The following is a 25,954-nucleotide window of genomic DNA, read 5'->3' on the forward strand; positions in this document are numbered from 1 at the left end:
CGGATGCTTGACAACCGACTCACATTTATGACAATTGCCGTGTCCCAGAGGAATCACGTGATCCCCTTTTTGTGACCTTCGGACAAGCAAAGTCAACGGGGAAACCAGACTCACTTAACAACCGTGCGGCTGATTTAAGAAGCGCAGGGATTCACTTAAAAGAATGTGGCGAGAAAAGTCGTAAAATGGGCCCAAACTCGCTTAGCCGATGTCTCGCTTAGCGACATAAATGTTGGGGCTCAATTGTGGGTCGTACGTTGAGACCGACCCGTCTTATTAAATGCAAGCAGGTAAGAAGCCACAACGTACTATAAACGAGGAATCCGCCAAGCCAAGATCAGTCCAATCTAAACCACTTTCACAAAACAGCAAAATGAGCCTCTCTAAGCGGAAACTTTCCTGGCTCAGATGAGGCTATAAATTTTTACAGCCCTCCAAAGTCAATTTTAGCATCTGAGCTTCTCATCTTAATATACTCACTGACAGCAATTAGTGCATCGTGTTTCTTATAAATGGCAAACCTGATGCTCTTTTGAAATGTTTGTGTTGCGGGGTGCGAATCAGGAGATGCAGATCGAACGTTGCAGGGTGAGCTTTCGGAGTCAGGTATGCGGCAGGTTTCCAAGGTGTCAACAACAACAACAACGAAAAAGGCCACTCGCAAATTATTTAGTGTATCTGCCATAAATAACCGGAGGTGTTGAGTGTGTGAACGCAACGGATGGTTCTAACGTGAGAAAAAAAGAAACCGGACGGTGTTAGGAACAGCCTACTCCTCGTTCTGGAAATTGGGGGGTGGTAGATTTTGAGGGTGGAGGTTCATTCTCCGAGCTTGTGGGTTGGTTTCCGAATGTTTCATTACCTGGTTAGGTAACATCTTCAGGCATTCTTCTGTTGATAAGGTCTTCAGTTGTGGGTGTATCAAGTGAGGGTCTCGTGATAGGGAGGTTACACCAGGTTAGGTCATTGTGAGGTGAATGGCTGGTAGGGGGGGCTTGTATGGATTGTTTGAGGGTCATTGATTTCGCTGATTGGCTGTGTGGTTGATGTGGATTCTGAGGGGTTCATAGGATGGTTGTAGGTCAGTGTGTCGGTTGATGGGATTTGTTGTGGCCCGTACGTGGCCTGTGTGGCTGGTGGCTGATTCAGACAGCGAGGAGGCTGGTGTGGTGCCGTGCCAGCAGCCTGGGCAGCTGACACTCAAGTCAGACAATGAGGAGGCTGGAGAAGATGTGGTGCCAGAGGCGGGGATTCAGCCAGGGCCTTCAGAACCTCCAGAAGCTCCCATAAGTGAAGAGGACAAAGAGGAGGAGCCTCTTCTCGATGCACGGGCGTGCAGAGCTGCCAAAAGGTAGGAGTGGCTCCTCAGGAGGAGGTCTCCTTGAGAGTAAGGCTTGGGGCTAATTGGCCACTCCTTTAGCCTATTTAAGGAGGAACGCCGACTGAAGCAATTTGCAGGGAACAACTTCATTCACTCTCCTTCGTGCCTTGATCTTAATTCTCTGCAAATTATTTCTGGGCTTTCTGCCAACCATAGTAAGATTAAGATTATTTATTCTTTGAATTCTTGTAGGCTCTTAAGAAAGTGAATTAGCAGCCTTTGCTTGGAAAAAAAAACTGATTTAATTTAGTAAACTAAGGTTTGTACAGACTTTGTGTGTGCTGCGTTCTTTGGGGTCCGTAGCTGGGGCAGAACAGGATTGCTTTTGGAGGGCCAAACTAGGTAACATCTTCAGTGGAGTTTAGGGGATGTCACTGTTGATGTTCTTCTGCTTATAAGGTCTTCAGGTGTGGATGTGTCAAGTGAGGATCTTGTAATGGGCCTTGTGATGGATCAGGTGTGACTCATCAGTGAGTCTTGTGATGGGGAGGATACATCAGGTGAGGGTCATTGGGGGTGGGTGGGTAAAGTGCTGGTTGGGGGCAGGGGTTGGTATTCACTTACTTTCCCTACTGAGAAATGCTACTTCTGATCATCTAAGAATATAGCCAGGTTAAAAAAAATCAGGTATAGAAAGTCCAGAGTCGCTGGATAAGGAGATGGGTGGCATATAAATTTAATAAAAATATAACCAGGTTAAAATTCCACATTGATAACCCAGTTTCAAATAACTGGATGATTTCTAGGCTGTGTTGAGACTCTTGAAAAGAGTGCAGAGAAGAGCAACGAAGATGATTAGGGGACTGGAGGCTAAAACATATGAAGAACGGTTGCCGGAATTGGTAGGTCTAGTTTAAGAAGGACTAAGGGTGACATGAGAGTAGTCTTCCAATATATGGTGGGCTGCCACAAAGAGGGGCCAAGCTATTCTTCAAAGCCCAGAAAGCAGGACAATGTTGTGACCTAGGCTTACTGAATCATTACAATACACAATTAGTCCCAAACAAACCTATTTTATTGTAACAGCTGAGAATTACGTTCATTCCCAGCTGAGTCCCAATTAGTTGTAAAACCAGTCCTTCGGAAGAAGTCCTTCAGAATAATCACCAACCTTTATCTTCTTTGACACTCTGCCAAAGGCCTTACTTGGCAAAGCCCCACAAAGTTCAGAAACAAACAAGAGATGCCGACTGGAAACAGAGTTAGCAACGTTGCTTTCCTGCAAAAGGCCCAAGTGCCTTTGTTTCTCTTTTAAGCCTTATGGGAGGGGCCAATCATTTCCTGGCCTTACTCCCGAGTCGTCCCTTTTGCTTTAACTGCTCTTGCCTTCTGGCAGCTCTGTGCATGCGTGCACTAGGAACAGGCTCCTTCTGTTCCTCTGCCTCTCTGCTGTCTGACTCAGGGGGCTCCGGAGTCCGTGCATCACTCCCAGATGGCCCTGGCCCCATCTCTGCCTCCGACGCAGAGCTGTTGTCTGGGCCTTCCCCTGACTCCAGGAAGAGACTCTTCAAGAAGAGACTGGACAGTCACTTGTCTGGAATGCTAGAGGACTTTCTGCTTGAGCAGGGATTGGAGCAGAAGTCCTCCAAGATCCCTTCCAATTCCGTTGTTCTGTTATTCAGTAGAGTAATGTATGGCTGGGAGGCTTGGGCCATAAGCAAGGCTGAGCACTGAAGAATTGGTAGTTTCAAGTTATTGGTGTTGGGGAAGACTCTTGAAAGTCTCTTGGACTACAAGAAGATCAAATCCTTCCATCCTAATGGAAATCAACCCTGACTGTTCTTTAGAAGGACAGAAACTGAAGCTGATGCTCAAAGACTTTGGCTATAAAATGCGAAGAGAGGGCTCCTTGTAGAAGACCTTGATGTTGGAAAAGACGGAAGGCAAAAGGAGAAGGGGACGGCAGAGGAGGAGATGGTCATTGATGGGGTAGAGTGGAGTGGAGTGGAAGGGAAGAGAAAAGAAGAAAAGGGAAGGGAAGGGAAGGGAAGGGAAGAGAAGGAAGAGAAGAGAAGGAAGAGAAGAGAAGACTGAAATGGAACAGAACAGAAAATTGGAATGGAACAGGACAGAACGGAATGGAACAGAATAGAAAATTGCAATGGAATGGAATGGAGTGGAGTGGAATAGAGTGACTAGGTGAACTGACTCAGTGGCTAAGACACTGAGCTTGTCGATCAGAAAAGTTGGCAGTTCGGTGGTTCGAATCCCTAGTACAGGTCTCCTGTGTGAGCAGGGGGTTGGACTGGCTGACCTCCAAGGTCCCTTTCAACTCTGTTACTGTTAAAAGAGTAGAGTAGAGTAGAGTAGAGTAGAGTAGAGTAGAGTAGAGTAGGGCAGAGTAGAGTAGGGTAGAGTAGAAAATTGGAATGGAATAGAATGGAATGGAATGGAACGGAACGGAACAGAATACAGTTTTATTTCTGCTTTTTAAATTTTGTATATATGTATTTTATTGTTGGCTGTTCACCGCCCTGAGTCCTTCGGGAGTAGGGCGGTATATAAATCAAATAAAAGTAAAGTAAAGTAAGTAAAAGTTCTTTATTGGCCAAGTGTGATCGGGCGCACAAGGAATTTATTTCCAGTGCCTAAGCTCTCAGTACACACACAAACAACCACGAAGCGATCGATCATTAATCATAGTTACAATGAAGATGAACTTGGGTAAAGGTGGTTTGGGGGTGGTTTGGGGTGGCTCGGCCCATGGAGTCACGAAAAGTCGGACACGACTTAACAACCGAACAATAGCACAGGCCCGGAAGTGTGGGCAGTTTCCTTGCCTTCCTGCCGAATATCAAAAATCCTACATTGAGGATTCATCTATTGAATTCCGGGAATTTCCCCCCTGCAGTCCCAAATTAACACCCAATAGAGAAATGAATGACCTTAAAAATACTCCTACATCTCCGGATTAAAAAAAGATGCTAAAAAAGAGTTACGTGCTGTTGGTTTTCGTTTTGTTTTTTTTGACACATCCTCCAGAAATATTCTTTGCTGTCTTATGTGGAAACTTTTTAATTCCGCAGTTACATTTCATTGCATTTTATTTCGGGAACATTCTCCCACCCGTCTAATCTGCTGGGAGTGCACCTTTTTAAAAGAAATATCACGGCTCGCTTATTAATTAGAAACAATTTAAAATTGCTGCTCCGACTGACTGTTGCCAGTCGGAGCAGCAATTCCTGAAATTTTTAGATCTAAGATAAGCTATTGTCAAGGGACAAAGAGCGATGGGTTGCATAAAACCTCTTTGATCTTGCAACTTCTGTTTAATAGCTTGGAGGTCTCTCTCTCTCTCTTTTTTTTTTCCTGGCAGAAATGTTTGAAGGGGAGGAAAAAAATCGCGATGATTAAAACGGTACTGTTCTTAACTTAGCTAAGATATCGGGCTAAGATAATATTAATTAAGGAACCTGCTCGATTTCTCACATAAGCAGAAGACAAGTCCTTTTGAAGATCTTCCCTACTGCTAGAAACTCAACCAACCAATCACAGATGAGGTCAGGGGTGGGATTCTACCGGTTCAGACCGGTTCGGGCGAAACGGTAGCTCCGACGATCAGTTGGGAGCGAACCGGTTGTTAAGTGAATCTGGCTTCCGTGTTGACTTTGTTGGTAAGACGGTCGCAAAAGGGGATCACATGACTCCGGGACACTGCCACTGTCATAAATGTGAGTCAGTTGTCAAACATCTGAATGTAAATCCTGTGACGATGGGGGAGACCGCAACCGTCATAACTGTGAAAAACGGTCCTAAGTCACTTCTTTCAATGTCGTTGTAACCTTGAACAGTCACTAAAATGAACCGTCGTAAGTTGAGGACCACCTGTAATCACGGCTCAGAATCGGCATACATTCTTCCATCAGCTCTTTTTCCTTTAATACATGAAAATGGGACCATTTTTTGATGGTTCTGCTTTGGGTGTTTTTTAGAGTGGCAGGCAGCTAGGTAAAGGTAAAAGTTCCTCTCGCGCATATGTGCTAGTTGTTCCCGACTCTAGGGGGCGGTGCTCATCTCCGTTTCAAAGCCGAAGAGCCAGCGCTGTCCGAAGACGTCTCCGTGGTCATGTGGCCGGCATGATTCAACGCCAAAGGCGCCATGGAACGCTGTTCCCTTCCCACCAAAGGTGGTCCCTATTTTTTCTTCTTGCCTTTTTTACCTGCTTTCGAACTGCTAGGTTGGCAGAAGCTAGGACAAAGTCACGGGAGCTCACCCCGTTACGTGGTGCTAGGGATTCGAACCGCTGAACTGCCGACCTTTTGATCGACAAGCTCAGCGTCTTAGCCACTCAGCCGCCGCGTCCCTGTGGCAGGCAGCTACCAGAGAAATTCTCACGTCGATTTGGGATAAAACAGGCAAAATGAGAATTCTTCCTTCTCTATTTTTAAAAGGTTTCTGTGATACGTCTAGAGCGGCTGGTGTTCCAAGTACTGAATTTTGTCACGTCATGTTAAATTAGAATATATTCATTGTATTACAGTCTATTAATAGTATTTTGCATGTTCTGATAGATATTATACTGGCTCCGGAAAAAGAAACGGAGATAATAAAGTCTGGAAGACCAGTATTTGGCCCGGATCCGGCCTGTGGGCCTTGTGTTTTCTGGTTTACTGGAACAACATATTTACTCTCCAGAAGGAGTCAAACCAAAAAAAAAAGAACAACCCAAAATAAAACTATACAATTAGAGTATTTGAACAGAGCTAGCCCTCAATTTACAACTATTTATGTAGTGAATCATTCGAAGTTACAACGGCGCTGAAATTAGTATTTTTCAAGACAATGATATAAAGGAAGTGTTTTATTATATGTAGCTTTGGATATAATTTAAGGGATAGCCTTTGGAGGGTTATATTTTGAAGAATGTTTTATTGAAGTAAAAATGTTTAACTAAAAATGGATAGCTTTTTAAAAGTTATTGAGGTATCAAAATGGTTAGTTTAAAATTTAATGGATAGCTTCCTGAAAGTTTTGAAACTTACATTTTGAAGAATGAATTTTAAGATTTAGAAATAACTTAACCCAATGGATTAACAGTATCTCGGAGGTTATATTCTGAAGAATGTTTTATCACAATCAGAAATTGGCACGTGGTTTATGAATGACCAAAGAGGATAAATGTTTAATTTAGAATTTTGCTAGGGAGTAATGCTGAAAAAGAAGGTATGGAAAGGATTTTAGTAATAAATGTGAAATGTGATAAGATAATTTATAAAAGGAAGGTTGATGAATAACTTTTAAAAGGGGAGTTAAAAGAACGTGAGGGAGTTTTGAATCTTGTAGTAAGTTAGCATATTTTACCTTAGATGTTCTGTCCCCGTACCATGCACGCACCCAACCAGCCAGCCAAGGGTTAAATAAATTCTTCAAACCCACAACGTCAGTGATAAGGAACTTGGCAGCAACTCCGTGGCTGCCTGCCAAGAGCTTTTACTCCGATAACACGGACAAAAATACACACAGTTTGAATTAAATCCACGGCAAATAGATGTTGTGTCCGAAGGTGCAAGTGCCTAACCAGAGATTAGCTTTGTCTGTCACAGAATCCGAATGGCTACCACACTCCCTTTTATAGCCTGTGGGGTGTGGTCCAGTGACTCATCTTAATCTCTGGCACGCCTCCTTTTCTGCTGCTCACGCTTGTCTCTCCGACGCTGGCGTGGGTCCAACCACAATGTTTCTTCGTCACTATCCGAAACACCTGGCTCCTGGCCAATCTCTTCTCCTTCGGGAGATACCTGAGGCATTGCCAGAGAGGAAGGTCCTGGAGAGGGAGGCCTGGCCGTCTCCTCTCCTTCATGTTCAGAGCCTTCTTCCTCCAATAAAATAGGCTCGGAGGACGGAGCCACAACATTAGGTTTGTTAAATGTTATACCCTGTTTTTGCTCTGGGAAGTCGGGTGTGTGTGGAGAGGGGTGGGTTGAAGGTTGTGTGGGGATGAAATTGTTGTAATTTTTTTAATAAAATAAAAAGATAGAGAAGTGTATTAATAGAGAAGTAAGAAATGTGGGGGAAATGTTATAATAAATGAAATGATAATATTAAGATATGATAAATATTGGCGGAGCAAGAAGAAGACACAAAAGATGTATTTAGATGATACAATGAATGATTGATTATGTATTGTTTGTTTGTTTATAAAAAATAAAAACTTTTTTTATATATAAAAAAAGTTACAACGGCGCTAAAAAAAAAGTGACTTACGACCGTTTTTCACACTTACAACCGTTGCAGCATCCCCGCGGACATGTGATCAAAATTCAGACGCTCGGCAACTGTCTCGTATTTATGACGGTCGCAGAGTCCCTGGGTCACGTGAACGAGTTTTGGGGACCTTCTGACCAGCAAAACTAAAGAGGAAGCCAGATTCACTTAACAACCGTGTGACTAATTTAACAATGACTCATTTAACGACCATGGTAAGAAAGGTTGCAAAACGGGGCACATCTCACCGAACCGTTTTGCTTAGCCACATCGATTTTGGGCTCCATTGTGGCCATAAGTCGAGGACTACCTGTAATGAGCAGCTGGAAATGGAATATTCAGATTCAATGTAGATGTTTACAAAAGGTACATCGCTGGATGTATCCCATCCAGTCGCCATCGATTGTCAGCTGGTTTTATTTTCAGGTTAATCAAATGCTGGTTTTTGTGGCATTCTTCTTGCCTTCCTCCTTTTTTTGGGTTATGCGGAGAGAATCAAATGAATAAATAACAGATTATAGCGTGGGGCACCCATTAATAACGGTTTTATGAGACTATTCCTTCTGGTAGCTCCAGGGAGCTGCAAATTACATCTCTAGATAGTGTCTTACTGCCAGCTGCTGGGTCCCCTAAATTCTGACAAACGTTCCCCAAATGTGCCATTTTCTCGTAACACGGCGTATAAACCTTCCAATGTGCAGCTCCTTAATTACAGCCCGAAGCAATATAATCCAGGGAAAACTTTACCACTGGAGGATCAATATAACATTCAATGCGTTATTAAGGGGGAAAATTCCGCTTTAAAAAAAAAATAGCACAAAAAGTGGGTAGATTAAACTCTTTTTTATGTTGCTTGAATAATAAGAATCTTTTTCCCCAGGTAATTTAATACAGGTAAGTTTTTTCCCACCCCTCCCTCTTTCTTTATCGTATCATTTTGTTTTACTGTAACGATTCTGTATCTTTTAAAAAGCTGCATAATATATAATAATGGTTCCAGTGACATTCAGAGGTGGTATTCAGCCGGTTCGGGCAAACCGGTAGCGGACATCACGGGTGGGCCCACTCACCTGCCCCGACACTATGCCATACTGTTTAGCCAGGCTTTTGAGACGGGGCGCATGCGTGGAAGGCGCGCATGTGAGCAAAGCACATGCGTGGACGGCTGGGCGTATGTGCAGAAGGTGTGCGCATGAACTGAGTGTGCGCACATGCAGTGAACCGGTAGTAAAAATAACTGAAACCCACTGCTGGCGACCTAGCTGTTTAGTTTATATATATTATCATCGTGGGGACAGGAAGCAAGGAAAGGTGATCACGATGTCCCTAAGGAGCTTTTTCAAGAGGCAACTGGACTTCTTTTTTCCCTTGAAGAGGTTTCGCTTCTCATCCGAGAAGCTTCTTCAGTTCTCACTTCCTGACAGTGAGAACAATAAACCAGTGGAACGACTTGCCTCCAGAAGCGGTGGGTGCTCCAACCCTTTGGAGGTTTTTAAGAAGAGACTGGACAACCACTCGTCTGAAATGGTATAGGGCAGTGATGGCGAACCTATGGCCATATCTGTGGGCACGTGAGTGTTGCCCTAGCTTAGCTCCAGCGCGCATGCGTGCACTGGCCAACTGATTTTCAGGCCTTCTGGTCCCACCGGAAGTCGGGAAACGGGCCATTTCCAGCCTCCGTGGGATAGGGAAGGCTGTTTTAGCCCTCCCCAGGCGCCAAGAAAGCCTCTGGAGCCTGGGGAGGGCGAAAAACTGGCTTACCTGGTCCACCATGCCATCGCGTGCCAAAAGCGGGGAAAGCTTGGGGGAGGGTTATGCACACATGTGGGGGGGCGGGGTGTGGGTGCGGGCACACACATGCGCAATGCCCCCGCTCTCCCCCCGCTTTTGGCACGCGACAGCAAAAAAGGTTAGCCATCACTGGTATAGGGTGTCGGACTAGAAGACCTCCAAGGTCCCTTCCGACTCTGTTATCCTGCTACTGTTATGTGATAGATAATCCGTTTTGTAAATTAAATGAATAATTTAATTTAGCTAGAGAGGGGGGGGAAATTAAGCTACGTATACTAGTTACATGATAAAAGTAGTGAGGTGGCCTAGAGGTAGAGCTCTCGACTCACAATCAGGAGGCTTTGAGTTCGATCCTAGGTAGAGGCAGATATTTTTGAGAATATATCTGCTGAATTTAACTCTGCATTGGCGACAGGAACGGCATCCGGCCAGTAAACACCAGCTCCATTCAGTAACCCAGACTCTACCTCGCAAGGGATTATGGGGTCATTAAATGGAGATGATGATGATGATGACGATGCTAATTACGTGATGGATAATCCATTTTCTAAAATAAATGAAGAAATAAAGAGGGCTAGGCAGGAACAAAAGCATTAAAGCCAGCTATGCTTGTGCTAACACGAGGGTTGCAGAGCACTTTAACAAACACACAAATGACAACTTCGGCTTTTTAAATCCGAACTTGGGAAAAGGAACATCTGTAATGCGCTGCATGAGGTATTAAGCATGCTACTCGGGTCGCAAAACCACAGCAGAAGCCATGCAAAGATGGGGGGGGGGGTGTTTTTGGCAGAAGCACACAAAAACTCCACCGCACCGTTCAGCAAATCATGCTTACACTTACATTAGTGTCATACTCCCTTTGCCTTACGCATTTCCATCGTCTGCACAGGAAGGGGGGGGAAAAAAACCAGAAAGAAGAGCTGAAAAGGGCTACTCACATGCACAGGCTAGAAAATTCATTTTCCAATCGGTCAATCGCATGGAAATATAAAGATAGATAAATAAATATAAAGATCTCCACACGTATAAATCGGTCCGGAGGATTGTTAGTACCATCTAGCGGTTAGGCTCAAAGACGCTGGAGGCTCTGAGTACGTTACCAATTTGTATACCGGACGTCTTCGACTTACAACAATTCGTTTAGTGACCGTTACAACAGTTACAACAACACTGAAAAAAAGTGACTTATGACCGTTTTTCACACCTAGGAGACACTGCAGCTTCCCCACGGTCACGTGATCAGAATTCAGACAATCGGCAACTGGCTCCTATTTATGATGGTCGCAGTGTCCCCCGGTCTTGTGTTCTCCTCTTGCAACCTTCGGACAAGCAAAGTCAACAGGGAAGCCAGATTCACTTAACATTCCCGTTACTTGTCAGGGATGCCCTAATTAAACCCTTCCCCCCAGGGTGTGTCATCAATCACATTCGCCAACGGAGCAATTTTGCGGGTTGTAGAGGTCACTCCCCTCCGGCTGCTGTAGGTAACCCTGGGATACAGCCTTGAGAGAGATAAGCATGGAATGTGCATCTGTCTTTAGCTGCTATGCCATTTTGCTGGTTTCCCATCTCCCCTGGCCTATGGCAACTCGAGAGCAGGCCAGGGATGCTTTGCAAGTTGACATTACTAAATTTACAAGTGCAGCGATTCAGTTAACAACTGTGGCAAGAAAGGTTGTAAAACGGGGCGAAATTCACTGGACACCTGTCTGGCTTAGAAATTTTGGGCTTGATTGTAGTCATAACCCGAGGATTATCTATACTTTCTCTGTGGCCACCCAGAAATCAGAACATTGTGGGCTAACAAACTCATCATGGGTGACAAACTCAATTTCATTGAGGGCCGCATCAGGGTATTTGACCTCAGGGGGCCCGGGGGGGGGCATGGCCAGGGGATGTGTGGCAGTGGTGCGACAGCCTCCTGCAGCCCTCTGCCAGCGAAAATGGAGCTCGGAGGGACCGTGTGGCAGTGGTGCATTTTCACTGGCGGAGGGCTGCAGGAGGCCATCACTGTTGAAAACGGAGCTTGGGAAAGCTGCATGCGGCCCACCCGAGCTCCATTTTCACTGGCAGAGGGCTGCAGGAGGCCGTCGCGGTTGAAAACAGAGGTCGGGAAGGTTGTATGCGGCCAACCCGAGCTCCATTTTTACTGGCAGAGGGCTGCAGGAGGCCGTCGCGGTTGAAAACGATGCTCGAGAGGGCTGCATATGGCCCTACCGACCTCCGTTTTCACTGGCAGAGGCACCACAGGCCGGTCCTTTGCTGTTTCCACGGCAGCCCCGTGGACCAGATCTAAGCACCCCGCGGGCCAGATCTGGTCTACGGGTCTTGAGTTTGACACCCCTGATATAGGTAGTTCTCAACTTATAGGTAAAAAAGTTATCTTCAACCTACAACTGGACTCTTAGTGACCATTTAAAGTTATAATGGGCCACTCCGGGGCTACCTATAACAAGAACTTAAAAGTTCTGATGGCTGAACCCCACAGTCACATGATCATATTTTCGGTGCTTAGCAACTATCCCAAATTTATGACCGTTGGCATCATGCTGTGGTCACGTGACTGCCAGAAAAGTTTCATTTCATTTTGTTCCGCGCTAAGTATCTGAAGAGGGGTGAATCCAAAGGTCTAACAGGCCGGCCATGCTCATGTGATCATGGTGTCAACCATCTTAAGAGAACCCCAATATTTGCAGAAGAAAAATGTTGAAGAAAGAAAGTTAATATGACAAAAGAAAGTGGTAAAATATTTATGATGGAATGAATGAATGAATGAATGAATGTAATAATTTGCTTTACTTCAAGGGGCTTTATGGAGAATAAGAACTTTAATCTTTAACTATGTGTTCCTTTTATAAAGTTGATATTGCCCATTGTCTCCCATACCTGGACTGCCATCTGTCAGAAATGTTAGGGTCTCCTGCTTCAGCAGGGGTTTGGATTAGAAGACCTACAAGCTCCCTTCCAAATATGTTTTCCATTCCATTCCATTCCATTCCATTCCATTCCAGTCCATTCTAGTCCAGTCCAGTCTAGTCTAGTCCAGTCCAGTCCAGTCCATTCTTATTATTTTTTCTTATTTTCTTCTTCTCTTCTCTTCTCTTTCTTCTTATTTCTTATTTCTTATTTCTTATTTCTTATTTCTTATTTCTTATTCTATTCTATTCTATTCTATTCTATTCTATTCTATTCTATTCTATTCTATTCTATTCTATTCTATTCTATTCCTATTCCTATTCCTATTCCTATTCCTATTCCTATTCCATATTTTTTATTCCATTCCATATTTTCTATTCCATTTCATTCCATTCTCAGATAGTCCTCGACTTACAATAGTTCATCTAGAGTCCGTTAAAAATTACAACGGCACTGAAAAAAGTGACTGTTGGGTTCCGACGGATGCCCTAATTAACTCATGAGCCTCGAGCCAAGTTTCAAAAGAAATCCAGTTATTTATTAGGAGCAACATATCAGCAACTATCGGAATGAAGTCAACTCTGCTGCACGTAATTTACAGCTCAACTTTGACCCTGTTTCCCCACTCCTCTGAAGCTGTGTCATAAATCACATTCTCCAACGAGGCACTTTCGCGGGCTGTAGAAAACGCACCTCACAAACCGGCCCTGGTAATCTGAGATCCAACCTTGAAGAAGGTATGTCTGGAATGTGCTTTTCAGTTCTCCCCCCTTTCTGCCCATGGCAACTCAAGAGCAGACCAGAAATGCTTTGCAAGTTGACAGTGACACGATCATTTTTCACACTTACGACTGTTGCAACATCTCCATGGCCACGTGATCAAAATTCAGACGCTCAACAACTGACTCATATTTATGACAGTTGTAGCGTCCCGGGGTCACATGATCTCCTTTTGCAACTTTCTGACAAGCACAGTCAGAAAGGGGAAGCCTGATTCACTTAACAACCGTGTTATTACCTCAATAACTGCAATGATTCGCTTAACAACTGCGGCAAGGAAGGTCAGAACACGGGAACTCGTCTCTTTTAACAACTGTTTCGTTTAGTGACATAAATTTTGGGCCTCAGTTGTGCTTTTAATTTGAGGAGTAACTGTACTGGCTCGGTAGGGCTGCATATGTTATTCAAGTAAAAAAACTTTTAAGGGAACCTTCTAGAATAATTGAGACTATTCTAAGGCAATTGGTATTTTCATCAAGACGGAGATCTCTATCTAGAGGTCACTCACCAAAATGAGATTTCCAAAAGACTATTTCTACATTATTCGTTCCTGTCTGTAAACAAAGGCAGGGACTATCTCGGTCTGCATATTATTTTGCTTTATCAACTAATTATCATTTATAGCTGTGCAGCATTATAGAGGACAGCCGATAATGATAAAACGGTTTGGAGAAGTTGTCATTTATAAACAAAGAGGAGGAGAAGTTGAGCACAGCAATTTGGAAACATACCAGCATATATTTTCTCATCAGTAGCTTGTCATTAAATCTTGCTCTTATCTTCTCCAATATCCCTGCACTCCCAATGCCCTTGCATTTAAACCCATAGTCTTTTGGCAATTCTTCATTTTCCTTTCCTCTTTCTAAGATAGCACAAGATCTGCTTGGATCGGCCTCAAGAACGAAGCAAAATTCCCACTCTTGATCAGTTAGCAGCCTTTATAGGTTTTATATTTGCTCCAAAGCTTATTAAAAGAATAACAGAGTTGGAAGGGACCTTGGAGGTCTTCTAGTCCAACCCTCTGTTTAAGTAGAAAACCCTACAGCATTTCAGACAAATGGCTGTCCAATCCCTTCTTAAAATGCGCCAATGATGGAGCACCCACAGGTTCTGGAGGCAAGTCATCCTACTGATTAGTTGTTCTAAATGTCAGGAAATTTCTCCTTCGTTCTAGGCTGGATCTCTCCTTCATTAGTTTCCCTCCATTGTTTCCAGTCCTGCCCTCTGGAGCTTTGGAGAATAGACTGATCCCCTCTGCTTTGTGGCAGCCCCTCAAATATTGGAATACTAAATTACTATACTCTAAAAGAACATTCTTCATCGTTTTGTCGTTCACAGTTCTTTTTAAATCACAAAAACAAATAAATAGTTTATATCAGCCCGTAACACTTTCCCCAAGATTTCAGAACCGGAAAAGACTTCCTTCACCTATTAACAGGGGTGGGATTCAGCCGGTTCGGGCCGGTTCAGGCGAAGCGGTAGTTAAATTGAAGGCTGGCCCCCTCCCCTCCCCACCCCTTCCAGTAGTCCCCACATGCCCCATTTTGGCTCCCAGGTAAGTGCAAGGAGGCTTACTAGGCCCAAAACAGGGTTCTGGGGAGTCCGGCGGCCCCCCCGCATCCCGTTTTCGCTCCCAGGAGGCTTCAAAGAGGCCTCCTAGGCCCAAAATGGAGCACAGGGGGGCGGTATCCCCCTGCGGCCTGTTTTTACTCCTAGGAGGCTGCAGGGAAACCTACTAGGCCCAAAATGGGGCACGGGGGGCGCATCCCCCCCGCAGCCCATTTTTGCTCCCAGGGGGATGCAGGAGGCCGAGTGCTGCCTGTCACAACCCCTGGCCACGGCCACCACAGCCATGGCCACCCAGCTGGTCATTAGAGCAGAGAACCGGTTGTTAAATTATTTGAATCCCACCACTGCCTATTAAATTTTATAAACTTTGGCTATTCCGTTCCCTGCATTCCGGGGTTACAACTCCGAAAAAGCTCCTTGTTGCCATACAGATTTATCGATGCTCAATTTTCCTTTAAAAGTTTGGAAAAAAAATATGACGAAGAGGAAGCGAAGATTGCGGATTTCTGCGGCTCGAGGCTTAGTTCAGAACGAACGCTGCTGGACTTCCAAGAAACTTTGATTTGAGAATGAAAGTAAATATACATGTCCCAGGATAAATGTTGTAAGCACCAGTCTGGGTTAGTCACCGGGGGGGAAAAAACCCTTTGCTGACCCAGATTGGAATTTGAAACTTTGATTGGTTCCACTAAAAGCTCTAAATTTAAGCACTACCTCCTTCTCCACTGGATTTGAGAATAAATAATCTGGTTTGATGAGCCTCACTTTCCCCCCGATATCAGAAAAGTTCTTTTTTTTTTAAATTGATTTATATGCCGCCCTTCTCCGGAGACTCAGGGCGGCTTACAATGCGTTAAGCAATAGCCTTCATACTTTTGTATATTTATACAAAGTCAGCTTATTGCCCCCACAAACTGGGTCCTCAATTTACCTACCTTAGAAAGGATGGAAGGCTGAGTCAACCTTGAGCCTGGTGAGATTCGAACTTACAGTAATTGCAGACAGCTGGTGTTAATCACAATGCTATTAGTCTGCTGAGCCACCAGGCCCGTTTAAATGCTTCCTACAAATAGGGGCACTCTGTGTAAACCAGGACGTTAGACGGATTGTTAAAAACCATTACTTAGGAAACGGGTTTACCAAAGCAAGATTCTCAGGGGATACCCATAGAAGGATCGGAAGAAGATCGTGGTTTAATATCTTGTTCCAGTAAAAGGAACCACTTTGCTGAAATGTCAGCATTGTTTTATTCATAGCCTGCTTAAATCTAGGCAAGTGAGTCTAAAAAGCTTTATATGGGGCAGTCTGAAAAGATGGCGGAGAAAGCATCTGGAACGTGTTAAACACGATGCGAATTCTGCATCAGCTGCTTGGCTTCAAAGAAGTCAGAGTTATCCCTTTGGGGTCTCTGAATCAAAGTTAAGGATGCTGCCAGATTTTGTTAAATTACGGCTGCTAGCAGACCCGACACTTACAGCTAATGGTAAGAGTTATAGTTTTATCTGCAGCCTCAGAGTTTCATCGCCTGTCTTGAGTCTAGGATCATGTATTTCCCTACCACCCAAGGGGGCTACATTTGGGCTGGAAAAATCCAGAGAACTACAAAATGGCAGCAGAAAGTTAATGGTTTCCTTCCTTCCTTCCTCTTTTATCTCCTTCCTTCTTTCCCTTTCTCCCTTCCTCCTTCTTCTCATATATGTTCTTTCTTTCTTTCTTTCTTTTCTTTCTTTCTTTTTCCTTCCCCCCTTCCTCTTTTCATATACCTCCTTCTTTCCTTTCTCTTCTTCCTTCTTTCCCTTTCTCCCTTTCTCCCTCTCATATATCTCCTTCCTTCCTCTTCTCATATACCTCATTCTTTCCCTCCTTCCTTTCTCTTTTCATATACTTCTTCCTTCTCTATCTTCTTCCTTTTTTCTCCTTCTCCCTTTCTCCCTCTTCTCATATATCTTTCTTTCTTTCTTTCTTTCTTTCTTTCTTTCTTTCTTTCTTTCTTTCTTTCTTTCTTTCTTTCTTTCTTTCTTCTTTCTTTCTTTCTTTTCCTTCCTTCCTTCCTCTTATATACCTCCTTCCTTCCCTCCTTCCTCTTTTCATATACCTCCTTCTTTCCTTTCTCTTCTTCCTTCTTTCCCTTTCTCCCTTCCTCCCTCTCATATACCTTCCTTCCTTCCTTCCTTCCTTCCTTTCCTCTTCTCATATACCTCATTCCTTCCCTCCTTCCTCTTTTCATATCCTTCCTTCCTTCCTTCCTGTCCGTCCGTTCGTCCGTCTGTCCATCTGTCCGTCCGTCCGTCCGTCTTCTCCTATCTCTTATCTACAGATCCGTTTATATATAGATTTGTACTTATATATCAGCTCCAGAAAACTACCTCTGTCCTCAGCAGAATCTTAATGGGAGAAACAAAATACTTCTTGGTAGTAATTTCTAGATTGAGATTCCATTGTTTAGGGCAGTAAAATTTTTTTAAGGCACTGCAAGGATCTGTGCTCTCTCCTCTCCTATTTAGCATCTACATCGGACCGCTGAATAGTCTGCATTTGTCACCCTGGGCTGAACCATCATCTGGTTGGCTGATGATACCCAACTGTACATTTCTGCTCACACTGAACTGAGCCATTCTGTAGACATCCTCTCCTGGTGTCTGGAGGCTGTGAAGGTCTGGTGCAGGGGTCAGCAACCTGCGGCTCTGGAGCCACATGTGGCTCTTTCATCCCTCTGCTGAGGCTCCCTGTTGCCGGTCGGCTCCACAATTGATAGGGTTTTCGGTTAGGACAGGTAGAGGAAAAAGGATGCTGTGCTAGGAGGAGACTCTATGGTGGTGGCGGTGGTGGGGAACCGGACTTCCGGTTGGCAGAGGAGAAAAACGACGCTGCAGTAGGAGGAGACTCTATGGTGGGAGAACCAGACTTCCGGTCAGCTCCAGAATTGAACAGGGGGCTTCCGGTGAGAACCTTTGTGCCCCTTTGTGACTAACTTAAAAACTGCATTTGCTCAACAACTGTGGCCAGAATGGTTGGAAAATGGGGCGAAACTTACTTAACGGCCGTTTTGCTTAGCTATGGCCATATGTTGGGTCATAAATTGAGGCCCGCCTATGTCGTTAACTGGCCAAGCATCTTGCTCCTATGTATATTTGGTTTTTTTAATTGTATTTTTTTTTAAATTGTAAGCTGCCCAAGAGTCATTGATTGAGATCGGCAGCTATAGAAATGGAATAAATGAATATATTTTGAGAAGGAACTCAGGTTGGAAGTATTACTTAAATATTCTGAGGTTGCAAACTGAATCTATATAGACTATTTGGGAGGGGTTTTTTTTGTTTTGTTTTTTACCTCTAGCCATTTTAATACGTACGGCGCATAGCTGAGCAATCTCAGCAAATTCATGGATGATTGCCTGTAGCTTCTTGATGTAGCTTCTGCTCTGTAGCAGAACATAACATCCAAAAGCTTATGTCAAATTCAATGAGATGTGAAGAAACTAATCTTAAGAGCAATGGCGAGATATAAAATCTAAATTGCGCCTCTCAAATCTACAGCATCTTTTATTGCATAGGTATCCCACATCATGTGGGGGAAAGCCAGTGATGGGATGGGATGTGACCTAGTAGAGAAGTGTATGTTATACTTTATAATCGCTCCGAATAACTTTGGAGTTGTATAGACTAGCCTCATCAATGCATGACACCATGCCCTTGATAAGAGAACAGAGCAGCACAGAACAGCACAGAACAGCATAGAACAGCACAGAACAGCACATAATAGAATAGAACAGAACATGTGGAATGGGATGGAACAGAACAGAACAGAACAGATCAGATCATGTGGGATGGGATGGAACAGAACAGAACAGAACAGAACAGAACAGAACAGAACAGAACATGTGGAATGGGATGGAACAGAACAGAACAGAACAGAACACTCTATTTGGCCAAATGTGATTGGATACACAAGAAATTTGTCTCTGATGCAGAAGCTCTCACCGTACATACAAAACAATAGATAATAATATATATTGTTAATATCTATCTATAATAATCATCATAATAATTATACCAATAAAAGACGTTAGTAGAAAAAATAATGAGAAGGATAATAGTAATATAGCCATACTACATGAGTAAATATCCTTAGACATAAAACAGTACCGTCTTATAGAAAGTGGAAAGTTACTTATAATGGAAAGATACTAAATCTACCCTCTTCTAGAAACTTCTAGAACTTTGTCTAGAAACTGTGTCACAGAGGGGCAGAGGGACACTCTGTCCCAACAAATGTTGAAAATTGATGAGAAAATGTTCCTTCTGTGGACAGATATATATATTTTTTACATTTAAGGAAGAATCTTCCCAGCCTGGGTGTAAAATGTCCAAATGTGTCATTTTTAATGAATTTCTGGTGTTTGTTCTTCAGAGCAGGAAGACTACTCATGGTACAAAGATACGTACTGTATGTTAGAAAAGCGTCTTTTCCCTCTCCTTTTCTTTTTTATTATCTTGCTTTTCCTCACAAGTTGACTTAAAAAAAAACACACCCCTCATAGTTGCATGGCCAACCGACATTCACTCTCCTGTACCCACCACTCCAAAAATGGCATTGGTTGAATTTCTACCTGTCACCCAGCTGTTTAAAATTGCAACCAACTTGCTGGAGGGGAAATGAGACCCCCCCACTTCTGACAAAGCAGAAGAAAAATACAAGAGGTTAAAGTAATTTACTTTTAGGACTTCAAAATGTCAGGTGAAATTGCCTGGAATGGCAGATATATCTAGATTGAACTTCCAAGGGTATGTGGATATCTCTAGAGCAGAGGTCTTCAAACTTGGCAGCTTTAACATTTTGGACTTCAATTCCCAGAATTCTCCAGCCAGCTGGCTGGAGAATTCTGGGAGTTGAAGTCCATGAGTCTTAAAGCTGCCAAGTTTGAGGACCTTTGCTCTAGAGCTTTCTTGAAAGCTTGTTGAAGGTGGAAAGATGCTCAAGGCCATTACATTAGAGAAGTGATTCTCAACCTTGCCAGCTGGAAGATGTGTGGACTTCAACTCCCAGAATTCCCTAGATATCAGTTGTGGAATTGGAAAAGCCATGGGCTTCCCTTCCTGTTCAAAGCAAGGAGATCATGGGTTTATAATAGCCTAGGAAAGCTGCAGGGAAGACTTCAAGTAGTAGATGTTCTTCTCTCTCCCAGAAGGACCGATACTTGGAGGTGATGAAGAATATAGGTTCCAGCTGGTAGAAGAAGACGTGGAACAGAGACTTTCTAGAAGAATTCATTATCAAACTGCCATTTCGAATCTTGGCTCCCAAGAACACAATAACAGAGTTAGAAGGGACCTTGGAGGTCTTCTAGATCAACCCGTCGAAGCAGGAGACCCTATGCCATTTTGAACAAATGGCTGTCCGATCTCGTCTTAGAAGCCTCCAATGATGGAGCACCCACAACTTCTAGAGGCAAGCTGTTTATTTTAACCTCGATCAAATAAACCAACTTTATATTCCTTCCTTTTACTTTTAATAATCTTGATCTCTAATCCCTTCAAATGATGTCCTAAATTTTTCCTTTTCCTTTTTTCTTTGTCTCTTCTCACAAAACTACAAAAATTTCAATGAGCCTCTTTTATAAGCCCAATGTAGGAAAATTACCCAGGTCATTCTCTTGGTTTGTGATTTCTACATCCGTTCTAATTATTAAAACATCAGTCAGTTTCTTTTGTGTGTCCAATGTAGTATATTTTAAAATCAACTGTAAGTCTGGTAAAACTTACTTTTCTTTCACAAAACCTTTTAAACATAATTTATCTACAGAGGCAGACATGCTTAAAATTAACTTCTGAATCCAATTCGAAAATATCATTCCATGTGTCCAATGTTTCAAATATTTTGTCCATTCTATATTAATAAGTCAAATATAAGTGTTCTTTTCGTTTAATTGTAACCTTTAGTTCTTTCTAGTTCTCTCTAGTGTCTAATCTTCAAAGTCCCATCCTGTGATTTTTTTTTTAATGAATTCAAAGCAAAAGCACTTTCCCATGGGAAGGATTATTATAATTAATTCCAAAATCTTTTTTTCAAATTTATCTGGATCTTTAGTCTGTTTGTTACTTTCTAAAATCAAAGTTTTAATCACCCTTTGCTGTTTCGTAAAAAAAAAAGTCCTTAAATTTGTATTTAAAACTTGTTTCACTAATGATTGGAAGAAACTCACCCGAAGCTATAAAACTTGTTAATTCAAAGATTTGTAATAGCTAAAAAGCAGATAACAAGCAATTTCTGAAAGTGATTAGTAAAAGAAACGTGCAAACCCAGTGTCCTTAAAAGACTAACTGTAGTTTGAACAAGATGGTTATTCCCTTGTCTCCCAGAAATCTAAACCCACGGGAGACCATTATCTTGTGCAGAGGTCAGCAACCCGCAGTTCTAGAGCCGCATGTGGCTCTTTCACCCCTCTGCTGCGGCTCCCTATCACTCAAAATATGCGTCACAGCTGCCAATGTGTGACTCCCGCCGGCATGACATTTATTGAGTTTTTCAACCCCCGGTAGGCCAACCATAGATAAATCCAAGAAAAGTAAAGTTTCAGAAGAAAACAGAACATTTAATTCAATTACATATGCTAGTTTTGTGGCTGCTCAAGAAATAGGCACAGGAAGGGTTTTGTGGCTCCCGGTGTTTTCTTTTCTGTGGGAAACGGGTCCAAATGGCTCTTTGAGTGTTTAAGGTTGCAGACCCCTGATTTTATGGGTTTCCTCACAAGGAACAACTGTATGAAGAACATGTGGCTAATCTGTATCCGGAGAGGCATTACGAAGAGTCTATCTGCGTGCTGGTTTTTCATTACGCTGCATTGATCAGCTCTGCTAAAAATTCACATTTCCGTTTGCCGTTATTTTCCCTGGATGTTCCGGATTAGGCACGTTTCATCTTTTCGGTGACTTACAGCCCAATTTTGCTTCGTTTTCTGCTGAAAATTGGTTTGTTTTCTGCTGTCAAATTTCAGCAAGGCAATTGCTGAAACTGTTGGGGACTGGGTGTCACATAAAAATCAGAATGGAGGCTGTATTAAACTGTGGCTAGAATAATCACAAAACAAGCTGTGGAAAAGATTTACCTCACGGAAGTCTTCAATTACACAGAAATGGGTCGATGCCATGTCGCATTCTCTCCCCTACCTGAGTAACTGGTTCTTGTGGTTTTACATATTGTTTGGCCACTACTAAAACTGTAGGATATATATACAGACAATTTATAGGAGTTTACACTGAAATTGTCCTGGCTCTACAGAATGAGATCATAAACCTTCCATGAATGAAATCATTGGATAGTAACAACTCTACTTCCCTCGGCTAAAAACTCGTATAAGGAAGACGTAAACTACTCAGATTGACAAAAAGATGCTACTACAACAGTGGTGGGATCCTGCTGGTTTAACAACCGGTTCGGTGATCGTCCGATTCGCTGCGCGTGTATGTGCAGTTTTACGAAAACTTACCTTCCGCGTTTCTGCTGGGGAGTAAGATAGCTGAGGCACGGCAATCTGCTCTGCCATGCGAATCAACTGAGAAGATATAGGTCAGTAAAACACAGGGGCAGGCAGGTGGGCCCACCTGATCGTTGTAGCGAACCGGTCCGCTCCCAGCTGATCGTTGGAGCTACCGGTTCACCCGAACAGGTCCAAATCGCTAGAATCCCACCCCTGCCCTGCAATATTTCCTTAGCTATTAGCTAAAGAACAAATTAACCACGAAGACAAACTCCAGCATAAAGACAGATTAATCACGGCCTTTGTTTGACAGTCAAACCTACAGGAAATCAATGCCGACTGTTCTTTCGGAAGGACAGATACAATAGTGAAGCTCAAATACTTTGCAGGATCCAATCTGGGTCGGTCTCCGGGACCAGTGGTTCAGTCTTGTGAGTTTTTGGATTCGTGTTGGAGCCCATCCTCAAGGAATTTCTCTCTCTCACCAGAATGTTTGCTTTGGGCTAGTTTATGGGTAGTATTTATGTGGTGCCTGGTTTTTAATTGTTTATTGGGGTGTGGATGGCTGGCTATTAAGTTGTTGGCTGTTGTTTCCTTGTGCTGCCAAGTATCAATTCCCAAGTATCAGATAAGCTGGTGGTAAATCAGCACTCCTGTTGACTGATGAGGGGCCCATATCCCAAGCTTCAATCATTTCCCTGGCTGTTTTTGTACCTGCTCGTCCGGCTATTTTAATAGCTGCGAAATTGAATGTATGTCCTTGTTCATTGCAATGAAAGTCAGAAAGCTCAGAAGACAAAACCTCTGGCCCCGGAGACCGACCCAGATTGGATCCGGCAACATTATCCTGGGACACATATATTTGCCCTCATTCGTCAAATACTTTGGCCACCTAATGAGTTGAGAGGAGTCCTTGGAAAAGATCTGATGTTGAGAAAAATGGAAGGTGAAAAGAGAAGGGGACGGCAGAGGACGAGATGGTTAGATGGTGTCATGGACACAATGAACGTGAATTTGGGCAAACTCCAGGAGACAGAGGGCCTGGCATGCTGTGGTCCATGGGGTCACAAAGAGTAACGTGAAACGGTCACTAAACACACAGTTGTAAGTTAAGAACTACCTGTATACAGCTGGCTTCTGTATCTAAGGGAGGATCTCATCTAGGGGTGGGTTTTACTTAGTTTTACAACCAGTTGTATGCGTGCAAGCACGCTTTACATGCACGCCTTCCGTGCACGCGCGTGGGCCTTCCGTGCATCCGCTTTGCTTGCGTATGCACCTTTCACGCATGCACCCGGCCTAAAAAACATGCCAGGCCCACCCCGTGATCTCCGCTATTGGATTTCCCAAACCGGCTGTATACCACCACTGATCTCATCTCAAGTCTACCTGCTTGAGATGCTTTTGGTCCAACATCTTAAACATTAGATTGGTGTTTTGCAACCTTGGCAATTTTGAGACACACGGACTTCAATTCCCAGAATCCCTCAGCCAGCATGACTGGTGAATTCTGGGAACTGAAGCCCACGCATCTTAAAATTGCCATCGCACTGCAGTAGATCAACTGTCTGTTGCAGAAGTCCTAATCACTCTTTAATGCCTTTATTCAGCAACTTCATTTTTATACCGTATTTTATTTTTCTGCCGGTATCAACACCTGCTCCTCGTTAATACAACATATAATATTTCAAATCTGAATTGGCAATATTGCTATCCCCTTATCTGGACCCCATTTGGACAGAACGTGAAATTAAATTAAAATGAGTTCTCCCTGATTTGTCATGAAAGTTGTTCCTTCTGCTTGTTTCTTTTTTTTTTCTTTTCTTTTTTAAATCAAAGGCACGGATTTCATTTCACTTTATAGCCAGAAGGAAATTTTGATGGATCAAAATAAACACCGCTGGTCTCTAAGAAAACTTGCCTTTTAAAGGAAGACCGAAATAATTGTCCCCTCTTTTCATTAGACTAGCAATTCATGTCGTATGTTGCATGTTTACATTTAAGCACTTAATTCAGGAATACGGTGAATTAAAAACGCCAGGCACATGGACAAAAAGAAAAAAAAAAGGACGAAAAGTAACCTGAAAGCTTTTTGCACTTTGTGTATAATTTCGGCGCTCCTCGGATTGCTTTGATGCTGAAGGGATTTTAAACAAAGAAAATGTGAGCTATTTTTAAATATAAATCCTCTATCCAAAGACAACATACAATGATTCATTTATAATGATTCTCCTTCTTTCAGTATCTAGGGCAGGAAGTTTTTTTTCATATGAATTTAATAAGTTCTTAACTCCTAACAGATTAATTTGGAAACCAACTTCATATAAAAACTATCTGTTTCCCTCTAAATCTGGGAGAAATAATCCCATGTTCTAAAAAATGACAAAAGGTCTCCGGATTCATTGTTTCTGTATGGAAAAAAAACACACCAATGGATGGAGACCAGGGAATAAAACAGGAACTAGTGAAGTTGAGAAATTGTTGAAACCTAACTACAATCTACAACAGGGGTATCAAACTCAATTTCTTTCTTTTTTAATTTTTTAAATTAATTTTACAACAACAACACAACACAACATACAAAACAAAAACACACAATATGTGTTTCTGTTTACGTATCAGTTTCGTTCCTCTTACTTTCTACTTTCTACATTTCCCGTTTTACTCATCCTTTCTCATCTTTATCTTTATCGTCCCTTTATTTCCAGTTTTATTCATTTACAATATTTTAGACATTTGTCACATCATTTCTTCACTTTTACTTTCCCTAATCTCGAGCCAATCGTATCGCTTAGTCGATAATATTCTGTATCTTCCTTTTCTTTTATTTCTTTCGTTAATTTAGCCAAACTCAATTTCATTGAGGGCCGCATCGGGGCTGTGGTTGACCTCGGGGGGGGGTATGGCCGACTGGGTGGGTGTGGCCAACTGGGTGGGCGTGGCCAGCTTGATGTCACTCACTGGATGTGGCTGACTGGGTGGGTGTGGCCGACTGGGTGGGTTGACGCCACCCAGCCTCCTCTTCGCATTGGGTAGACCAGGCCGAAGCCACACAGGTTGGCCCCTTACATTTTCCAGGATGGCCCCGTGAGCCGGATCTGATATCGTGGGCCGGATTTGGCCTTGTGTTTGACACCCCTGATCTACAACCTGCAGACCTCAACACAAAGTAGACAAATAGAACACATTTGAGATGGCAATGAAGTAGCAGAGGAAGGAACTATCACCTCTGAGTATCGTGCTGCCCCCAGTCCAACTTCTCAATCTATCCCAAGAGACTATCAGGATCAGTGGTGAGGTAGCTTACTAGGACCATCAGCTGTGGTGCGAGCAGAGACCATGATGAAATCTGGATTTTCCTAGAGAGCTCACTGTATCTCAGGGAGCCAACAGAAGCAGTATGATGTCCTTCACCTTTGCTTGGGAAGACTCATCTGCAAGAGCTTCTTTAACCAGAGAATTCCCTATGTTAAATGAGTCTCACAGAATCATCCAGCTATCAGGATTCCGACGGATGCCTTAATTAAATCATGAGCCTCGAGCCAAGCTTCAAAAGAAATCCAGTTATTTATTAGGAGCTTCATGTCGGCAGGTTCCCAAGTGAAGCTAGCTCTGACCCTATGTAATTTACGCCCCAATCAGGACCCTGTTTCCCCCCTTCCCCCAGGGTGTGTCATCAATCACATTCTCCAACGGAGCAATTTCACGGGTTGTAGAGACCACACTGCTCCGGCCGCTGTGGGTAACCCTGGGATACAGCCTTGAGAGAGATAAGTCTGGAATGTGCATCTGTCTTTGGCTGTCATGCCGTTTCGTCGGTTTCCCATCCCCCC

General features: G+C 43.2%; 1 protein-coding gene across 1 annotated transcript in view; it reads right to left on the reverse strand.

Moving 5' to 3' along the window:
- LHFPL3 (LHFPL tetraspan subfamily member 3) overlaps positions 1-25,954 on the reverse strand; it is a 215,394-nt gene that overhangs the window by 11,180 nt on the left and 178,260 nt on the right. The window contains exon 3 of the mRNA XM_070947404.1: positions 10,221-10,260. Coding sequence (XP_070803505.1) covers positions 10,244-10,260 — 17 coding nt within the window. The 3' untranslated portion in view covers positions 10,221-10,243. The remainder of the gene's footprint in view (positions 1-10,220; positions 10,261-25,954) is intronic.

This window comes from Pituophis catenifer, unplaced genomic scaffold (assembly GCF_029215685.1).
Source record: "Pituophis catenifer annectens isolate HBS135680 unplaced genomic scaffold, rPitCat1.0.hap2 SCAF_7, whole genome shotgun sequence".
Lineage (NCBI taxonomy): Eukaryota > Metazoa > Chordata > Lepidosauria > Squamata > Colubridae > Pituophis > Pituophis catenifer.